This window comes from Ascaphus truei, chromosome 21, assembly GCF_040206685.1.
Source record: "Ascaphus truei isolate aAscTru1 chromosome 21, aAscTru1.hap1, whole genome shotgun sequence".
Lineage (NCBI taxonomy): Eukaryota > Metazoa > Chordata > Amphibia > Anura > Ascaphidae > Ascaphus > Ascaphus truei.
In genome coordinates, this window is record NC_134503.1 from 4,426,216 (window position 1) to 4,436,215 (window position 10,000).

The window sequence follows — 10,000 nt, forward strand, 5'->3', positions numbered from 1 at the left end:
GATTCTGCCCCTGGATACACTGGCACATATTTACCTGCTGATTCTGCCCCTGGATACACTGACACATATTTACCTGCTGATTCTGCCCCTGGATACACTGACACATATTTACCTGCTGATTCTGCCCCCTGGATACACTGACACATATTTACCTGCTGATTCTGCCCCCTGGATACACTGACACATATTTACCTGCTGATTCTGCCCCTGTATACACTGACACATATTTACCTGCTGATCCTGCCCCTGGATACACTGACACATATTTACCTGCTGATTCTGCCCCCTGGATACACTGACACATATTTACCTGATGATTCTGCCCCTGGATACACTGACACATATTTACCTGCTGATTCTGCCCCTGGATACACTGGCACATATTTACCTGCTGATCCTGCCCCTGGATACACTGGCACATATTTACCTGCTGATCCTGCCCCTGGATACACTGGCACATATTTACCTGCTGATTCTGCCCCTGGATACACTGGCACATATTTACCTGCTGATTCTGCCCCTGGATACACTGGCACATATTTACCTGCTGATTCTGCCCCTGGATACACTGGCACATATTTACCTGCTGATTCTGCCCCCTGGATACACTGGCACATATGTACCTGCTGATTCTGCCCCTGGATACACTGGCACATATTTACCTGCTGATTCTGCCCCTGGATACACTGGCACATATTTACCTGCTGATTCTGCCCCTGGATACACTGGCACATATTTACCTGCTGATTCTGCCCCTGGATACACTGGCACATATTTACCTGCTGATTCTGCCCCTGGATACACTGACACATATTTACCTGCTGATTCTGCCCCTGGATACACTGGCACATATTTACCTGCTGATTCTGCCCCTGGATACACTGACACATATTTACCTTCTGATCCTGCCCCTGGATACACTGACACATATTTACCTGCTGATCCTGCCCCTGGATACACTGACACATATTTACCTGCTGATCCTGCCCCTGGATACACTGACACATATTTACCTGATGATTCTGCCCCTGGATACACTGACACATATTTACCTGCTGATCCTGCCCCTGGATACACTGGCACATATTTACCTGCTGATTCTGCCCCTGGATACACTGGCACATATTTACCTGCTGATTCTGCCCTGGATACACTGACACATATTTACCTGCTGATTCTGCCCCTGGATACACTGGCACATATTTACCTGCTGATTCTGCCCCTGGATACACTGGCACATATTTACCTGCTGATTCTGCCCCTGGATACACTGGCACATATTTACCTGCTGATTCTGCCCCTGGATACACTGACACATATTTACCTTCTGATCCTGCCCCTGGATACACTGACACATATTTACCTGCTGATCCTGCCCCTGGATACACTGACACATATTTACCTGCTGATCCTGCCCCTGGATACACTGACACATATTTACCTGCTGATCCTGCCCCGGGATACACTGACACATATTTACCTGCTGATTCTGCCCCCTGGATACACTGGCACATATTTACCTGCTGATTCTGCCCCTGGATACACTGGCACATATTTACCTGATGATTCTGCCCCTGGATACACTGACACATATTTACCTGCTGATTCTGCCCCTGGATACACTGGCACATATTTACCTGCTGATCCTGCCCCGGGATACACTGACACATATTTACCTGCTGATTCTGCCCCCTGGATACACTGACACATATTTACCTGATGATTCTGCCCCTGGATACACTGACACATATTTACCTGATGATTCTGCCCCTGGATACACTGGCACATATTTACCTGCTGATTCTGCCCCTGGATACACTGACACATATTTACCTGCTGATCCTGCCCCTGGATACACTGGCACATATTTACCTGCTGATTCTGCCTCTGGATACACTGGCACATATTTACCTGCTGATTCTGCCCCTGGATACACTGACACATATTTACCTGCTGATTCTGCCTCTGGATACACTGGCACATATTTACCTGCTGATTCTGCCCTGGATACACTGACACATATTTACCTGCTGATTCTGCCCTGGATACACTGACACATATTTACCTGCTGATGCTGCCCCTGGATACACTGACACATATTTACCTGCTGATTCTGCCCCTGGATACACTGACACATATTTACCTGCTGATCCTGCCCCTGGATACGCTGGCACATATTTACCTGCTGATCCTGCCCCTGGATACGCTGGCACATATTTACCTGCTGATCCTGCCCCTGGATACACTGGCACATATTTACCTGATGATCTGCCCCTGGATACACTGACACATATTTACCTGCTGATTCTGCCCCTGGATACACTGACACATATTTACCTGCTGATTCTGCCCTGGATACACTGGCACATATTTACCTGCTGATCCTGCCCCTGGATACACTGACACATATTTACCTGCTGATTCTGCCCCTGGATACACTGGCACATATTTACCTGCTGATTCTGCCCCTGGATACACTGGCACATATTTACCTGCTGATTCTGCCCCTGGATACACTGGCACATATTTACCTGCTGATTCTGCCCCTGGATACACTGGCACATATTTACCTGCTGATTCTGCCCCTGGATACACTGGCACATATTTATTCTCCAAGGGTTTGTTGAAGCCAGAATTACAAAATACAGGTCTTGCAGCTTTCCTCTTATGTAACCCAGGGCTTCTCAACTCCAGGCCTCAACCCCCCCCCCCCTCCCAACACAACAGAACAGGTTTTAAAGATATCCCTGCTTCAGCACAGGTGGCTCAATCAGTCCCTGCTTCAGCACAGGTGGCTCAATCAGTGGTTCAGTCTTTGACTAAGCCACTGATTGAGCCACCTGTGCTGAAGCAGGGATATCCTAAAACCTGACCTGTTGGGGAGGGGGGGGGAAGAAGACTGGAGTTGACATCCCCTGATGTGGAGGATTCGTTTGGGGAGTTTGGAGCCCGTGAGCTAATGAGATTGCCCCCTTGATTTGAGTTATTATATAATTGTGAAGTTTTACACTTGTTCGTGTGTTTTTTTTTGGGTGGGGTCAGGGGGGGGTCAGGGGGGGTATTGATTCAAAACCTCTGGAGAGAGACAGAAAGAAAGAGAGAGACAGTGTTACACACTTGCTGTTCCCTACTGCAAGAAAACAGCACAGGGAGAAGGGGGAGACAGAGAGAGAGACAGAGAGAGAGAGAGAGAGAGACACGGTGTTACAGACGTTGCTGTTCCTACTGCAAGAAAACAGCACAGGGAGAAGGGGGGAGAGAGAGATAGAGAAAAGAGAGAGAGAGAAGTGAGAGGACGAGAGAGAGAAGGAAGTAAGAGAAAGAGAGAGGAAGATAGGGAGAGAGCAAGAAGGAAAAGGGAGAGAGAAAGAAGGAAAAGAGAGGGAAAGAGAGAGAGAAAGGAGCGTGAGGGAAAAGAGAGGGAAAGAGAGAGGGAAAGAGAGAGAGAAAGGAGCGTGAGGGAAAAGAGAGGGAAAGAGAGAAGGTTGTCGCTATCCAACGTTTCACTTTACAACGAATGGCAGATCCAACGCTTTACAATGCAACCCTATGGGCTGTTTTTTGACGCCTGAATGCGTTATCCGACGCTCACTGCCACTGATTAACATGGGACTCACTTTACAACGGTTTCACTATCCAACGCTACTTCCAGAACGGGTTCCCGTGGATCACCGAGGACGGCCTGTACACCAGTCTTGCAGCAGGGAGACTCGGATAAAGATCTTGCAGTGTACGGTATGAATGGTGCTGTCCAAGGTAGGAAGCAACAGAGGGCATTGGGGTAATATGGTCCTGTTGGGGTATTAAGTGCCTCACTCTGGGGATTTCAGCCCTGGTCATGTCATTGTGTTACTGTGAGGTGGCGTGAGTGTGTGATACTTGTCATGAGGCGTGAATGATGTGCAAACAGTGAGATCTGGGTTCTGAACAGAGGAGCGTGACGGAGAAAAAGCCTGCAAAATCCACAGGGAGAGGTGCCGTGTGATGGGGTGGGGAGAGGTGCCGGGTGATGGGGTGGGGAGAGGTGCTGTGTGATGGGGTGGGGAGAGGTGCCGTGTGATGGGATGGGGGAGAGGTGATGTGTGATGGGATGGGGGAGAGGTGCCGTGTGATGGGATGGGGGAGAGGTGATGTGTGATGGGATGGGGGAGAGGTGCCGTGTGATGGGATGGAGGAGAGGTGCTGTGTGATGGGATGGGGGAGAGGTGATGTGTGATGGGATGGGGGAGAGGTGCCGTGTGATGGGATGGGGGAGAGGTGCCGTGTGATGGGATGGGGGAGAGGTGATGTGTGATGGGATGGGGGAGAGGTGCCGTGTGATGGGATGGGGGAGAGGTGATGTGTGATGGGATGGGGGAGAGGTGCCGTGTGATGGCATGAGGGAGAGGTGCTGTGTGATGGGGGAGAGGTGCTGTGTGATGGGGGAGAGGTGCTGTGTGATGGGATGGAGGAGAGGTGCTGTGTGATTGGATGAGGGGGAGGTGCTGTGTGATTGGATGCGGGAGAGGTGCTGTGTGATGGGGAGAGGTGCTGTGTGATGGGTGATGGGATGGGGGAGAGGTGATGTGTGATGGGGGAGAGGTGCGTTGTGATGGGTGATGGGGGAGAGGTGATGTGTGATGGGTGATGGGGGAGAGGTGATGTGTGATGGGTGATGGGGGAGAGTATGCAGAAAGTAGGGTGATTGGGTGAGAGTGTTTTCTAGTGTGCACGTGTGTGTCTCTGTTTATGACAGTGTGTCTGTGTATTTCGGTGTGTGTTATTGTGTGTGTGCCTGTGTCTCTGTGTGCCATTGTGTGTCTGTATCAGTGTGTCATTGCATGTGTGTGTGTCAATATGTGCATGTGTGTGTCAGTGTGTGTGTGTGTGCTAGTGTGTGCATGTCAGTGTGTGTGTGTGCGTATATCAGTGTGTGCATGTGTGTGTGTCTTCCCTGTGTTTGCCACGTTGTGTGTGAGCAGAGCTTTCTCTAACCAGTCCTGTATCTGCAGATATCTGCACGGTCTCCCCGACCTTTAACCCCCGTCACTCACTGTCGGACACACAGAGCAAGGACATGACTGCTTCCCAGAATACATTGTGCAGCAGTAAGTGCTTACTGCCCAGACAGGAGGCCGTGTGACTCCATCATACACAATACATGCTACAGGTAACACTGACCATGTGAGCCTGTGTATCATACATACAATGACACAGAACTGTGAGCTGGGGGTCCTAACACACACACCATAACACAATAACACACATAATGACTGAACTGTACGCTGTGTATTAACCAGCACACATAATGACACAGAACTGTGAGTTGTGTGTCCTAACACACAACTACACACACACACACAATAACACACATAATAATGACACAGAACTGTGAGCCGTGTGTCCTAACACACACACATACACACACAGAAAGTAATACACATAATGACACAGAACTGTGTGCTGAGAGCTAACACACACAACAAAACACACAATAGCACACATAATGGCAGAACTGTGAACTGTGTCCTATCTCACACACACACACACACACACAATAACCCGCATAATGACAGACCTGTGAGCCGTGTGTCCTACCACACACACAGTAACACACACAATGACACAGATACACACACCCATACACACACTCGCACACACACTTACACAGACTATATGAAGGTAACAGAAAAAAATGTTCTGCTCACAACAACACCAGCTGCAATCTGTATGTGATTGTCATTCCCCCAGAGACTGCTTGCATCTTGTAATGTGTCATCTCATGTTAACCCTTTAATGCAATAAAGCCCCCCCCCCCCCCCCCCCCCCCCCCAAGCACTGAAAGTGGACGATGCAAGCAAATCTACGTGATAACAAACCCTGGAGTTGTATCCTTGTGTTACTTTGTGTGATCATTAATGTGAGGTGTTATTGTGTGTGCACTGCCCTGTCTATGGTGCACTGGGTGACTGGGTGACTGGGTGACTGGGTGCAGCGCCTCCTAGCCCAACCCAATACTCAGGCGACGCTAAGGGTGGTCCCTCATGCTCTCTGCATGTGTCACAGACATGGAGGGAGCCCCCTACCACAGCAGTGCTTCACATTGAGAGTGCACTCAGCACAGGGCTCCCTGCAGATCTGATTCATCACTGAGAAGGCAATGGCAGCAGAACCTCATATAACCCAGTCCTTTAAATGAGACTTCACGTGGAAACATAGATAAAGACAGCAGTGCAGGATCATTCAGCGGGGCCACCATTATACAGTCACTCGTTGTCATACATACTATTATATATGTACATATAATGCATATGTCCTATATTTCCACACGTGACATATATATATATAAAACACACGTATATATATATACATATATATATATATATATATATATATATATATATATAAAACACACACATATATATACATATATATATATATATATATATATATATATATATATATATATATATACACACAACGCACACACATCTGTGTGTGTATGTACAGCAATAAGTCAACATACGCAAACACACACAAACATTTGCACACACTATATTATTTGTATATATATGCACTTGTACACACACAGACACATACACACACATACATACATACATGTATATATATATATTGCACAAGTACAGCAGTGCATAAAGACACACAACACACACACAGGTAAATAGATAGATATTTAGGATTTTAGTGCATATCTGCATTTCTGTCAATTTACATCAATCCCCAGAAACGGAATTTGGGATGAAAGCATGAATCCCATGCAGACATATGACATTGGTCCTGCACCCTTCTTCCTCCACCCCCCTCCTCCCTCCTCCCCCCATCCTCCATCCCTCCTCCTCCTCCTCCATTGCAGAACAGACAGATTTCTCCGCACCTTCTCCATTCTTCTCTATCCCATTATCTCCAATACACCCCCGACGCATAAATAATGTATATAGATATATATATATACAGTATATCTATATATAGATATACCGCATTTTCCCTTTGCATGTGTTATTGTTGTAGTAATCAGGCAGGAAGATAATAGTATCAGCCAATAAAATACATATATATGGTATATAGAGATATGAAATAACTCATCAAGACTCCCCTCAGCACCCCCCCCCCCCCCCCTGCGTCTCTCCAGCCCTGTGAATTAATAAGACACAAGGTGTCACCGACCCGGGAAAGTGCCATTCCATCCACCATTCATTATTCAGCGTTATTCTGAGAGTCTCATCCCAGGAACCACCACATCTGCGTGGGATTATTACAACGCAGCCTTCACTGGGTGCTTCATACACACACATCAGCACATCAGCCCCATTCACTTACTTGCCAACGAAATTCTCCAGCACAGAGCTTTTCCCAGCGCTCTGACCCCCAACCACAGCGATCTGTGGCAGGTCCAGGTTAGCATTCTGCCCTATGGCTGAGAAAGCATCCTGCATCTTGTTCACCATGGGGATCAGCTCCTCCATCCCTCGGTTGCCCATCTTGCCAGCCTCTGCCTCGGTAAATGCCGGTCCTCTCACACCTTAGCCCGGGTGGGATGCGCAGGACCCCTTGGATCTAGTCTGGCTTCTCCCACCTCCTCCTCCTCCTCCTCCTCTTTGCGCTTCCCCAGACTGCCAGCTCCAAGCGCAGCCAGCGAGCTGCAATGAGGGGGGATTTAAACTGCAACGACCACGGGCTGCCGCTAGAGGGCGACGTGTTGGCAGTGACAGTGTGTTGGCGCAGACCCGCGCTGAGGATCACGGGAGTTGTAGTTTCTCATTCATTTGTCTATGTATGTATGCATGCCTTTATGTATATACCTGCGGAGATGCTGTCACGTGCAGCGCCAGTGTCACAAGACGTGGCGTTCAGATAATCAAGGGTAGACTTTGCGTCCAGGGGCCTCATTATTTATTATTATACGAGTACGTGTATTATTATTATTATTATATTTATTATTATTATTATGTGTATAGCGCTGACTGTACACGTGATACAGGAAATTGCATATGTCTGCATGTCTTCATATAGCGCCATTAATGTACATAGCGCTTCACAGCAGTAATACACGTGACAATCATATAAATAACAAATAACAGATTGTAAGCTCTGCGGGCGAGGGATTTATTTTCCTATTGTCTGATTCTGTTTGTTGCACTTATTGATTTATAGTTCCCTGTATTGGACTGTTTCTTCTGTGAAGCGCTGAGTACACAGAGGTCGCTATAAACATAAAGATTTACATATCTACCTATGAACTCCAGTCCTTTCTTTCTTTACCTTTTACCCTAATCTCTAAGGCCTCGTCCAGGCGGAGCGCCTAGCGCTCACGTGCGCGGACCCTGGACCAACACATTGTCGCAATGTGTTTGATCGCGCTTACCACGAGCACTAAGTTTCGCCCTGGACGCGGCTTCACAGATCATTAAATGGAAAAACAAAACCAGGACTGGATTTTTTTTGTTAATCACACTTGACCTGGAGTTCCCTGGAAGGGCTGTAATTATGATCCATAATGAGGAGAAGCGCATGAAAAAAACAAATAGGAAGAAAGGAGTTCTAAAATCTAATCATAGGTAGTGTGGTATATTGGTGCAACACCACAGTAAGCTCAGATAACATACATTCCATTGAATGAATCCAGAATCCAGGAACAGTAATATATTGACAAAAATGAACACCCCAGGGTGACAAATAGGGACCTGGTGGTGCCCACACAGCTACCCCAATACTTGGTCTCCAATATGCATAAATTCACCACTGGGGTATAATATAACACAGTCCAGCAATAGAAAGGTAACAAATGAAGGGCTAATGCCCTTTACCTGTAGTATAGTTCCAGATGAGTGGATTCCTCGGCGTGCAGTCCTCAGAAGAAGAATCCGGATAGGTAGAGGAGAAGAGGAGCACAGCTGTGCTCCTCTTCTCTTCTACCTATCTAAAATCTAATCATGTGGTTTTCAACCTTTTTTGGGTTAAGGAACCCTACAATTATATTGTGAAATTCTACAGAACCCCAACCCTCTCTAATAGCGCGTCTGAGATCAGTCGCATTGTAAGGAACCCCGACCCTCTCTAATAGCACGTCTGAGATCAGATACATTGTAAGGAACCTCAACCCTCTCTAATAGTGTGTCTGAGATCAGATACATTGTAAGGAGCCCCAACCCTCTCTAATAGCGCGTCTGAGATCAGATGCATTGTAAGGAACCCCAACCCTCTCTAATAGCGCGTCTGAGATCAGATACATTGTAAGGAGCCCCAACCCTCTCTAATAGCGCGTCTGAGATCAGATGCATTGTAAGGAACCCCAACCCTCCTTAATAGCGCGTCTGAGATCAGATGCATTGTAAGGAACCCCAACCCTCTCTAATAGCGCGTCTGAGATCAGATGCATTGTAAGAAATTCTGTTGTATTTGGTACAATTTTAAAATGACCAGAAGATTGCAGGGACCCCTTTAGTGATGCCCGGGGAACCCCTGTTGAAAATCACTGCTCTAATCTGATGTTTCCATTGTGTCTATGTTGCATGCTCATTTGAATATGTCTCGCCCCAGTTCTCTGGCACTTAAGGTATAAAGGAATGATTGTAGTGAAGGACGCAGATTGTATTGTACTCGCATCACGTTGAGCCGGGGGTTATTCCCTTAGTGCTGCATGGCTTAGCATTCACGCCGGTTGTATTAGGAGACCTTGTTTCGAGGAGCGACCAGTGGCTACCAAACATTAAAGCTTTGAGCTTTCCCCCACAGGGCTGCCACCACTCCGGGTTTGACCCGGAGACTACGGGTTTCGGCCACTTATCTCCGGGATACGGGTTTACCGGGAAAATCTCCGGGCGGCGGCAGCATCTCCCCCTGCAAATCCCGTCAACATGGCGGCACGTCATCAAATGGCGCCACGTTGCCATGACAACGAGACGTTACGTGACGTCACGCGGCGTCACGTTGCCATGGCAAAGGCGGTGTCACGTGACACAAGGCATCCCGTTGTCACGGCAACATGATGCCGCGTGACGTC

The 10,000-nt window shown here is 47.7% G+C and overlaps 1 protein-coding gene across 6 annotated transcripts in view; it reads right to left on the reverse strand.

The window, feature by feature from the left end:
* The window catches only part of DNM1 (dynamin 1), a 72,605-nt gene extending 64,940 nt beyond the window's left edge, over positions 1-7,665 (reverse strand). For 5 of the 6 annotated variants that reach the window (XM_075578584.1, XM_075578579.1, XM_075578583.1 and 2 more), the window contains exon 1: positions 7,318-7,665. In XM_075578584.1, coding sequence (XP_075434699.1) covers positions 7,318-7,478 — 161 coding nt within the window. In that variant the 5' untranslated portion in view covers positions 7,479-7,665. The remainder of the gene's footprint in view (positions 1-7,317) is intronic. The other variant, XM_075578580.1, reaches the window with a different exon arrangement.
* Positions 7,666-10,000: the final 2,335 nt, after the last annotated feature.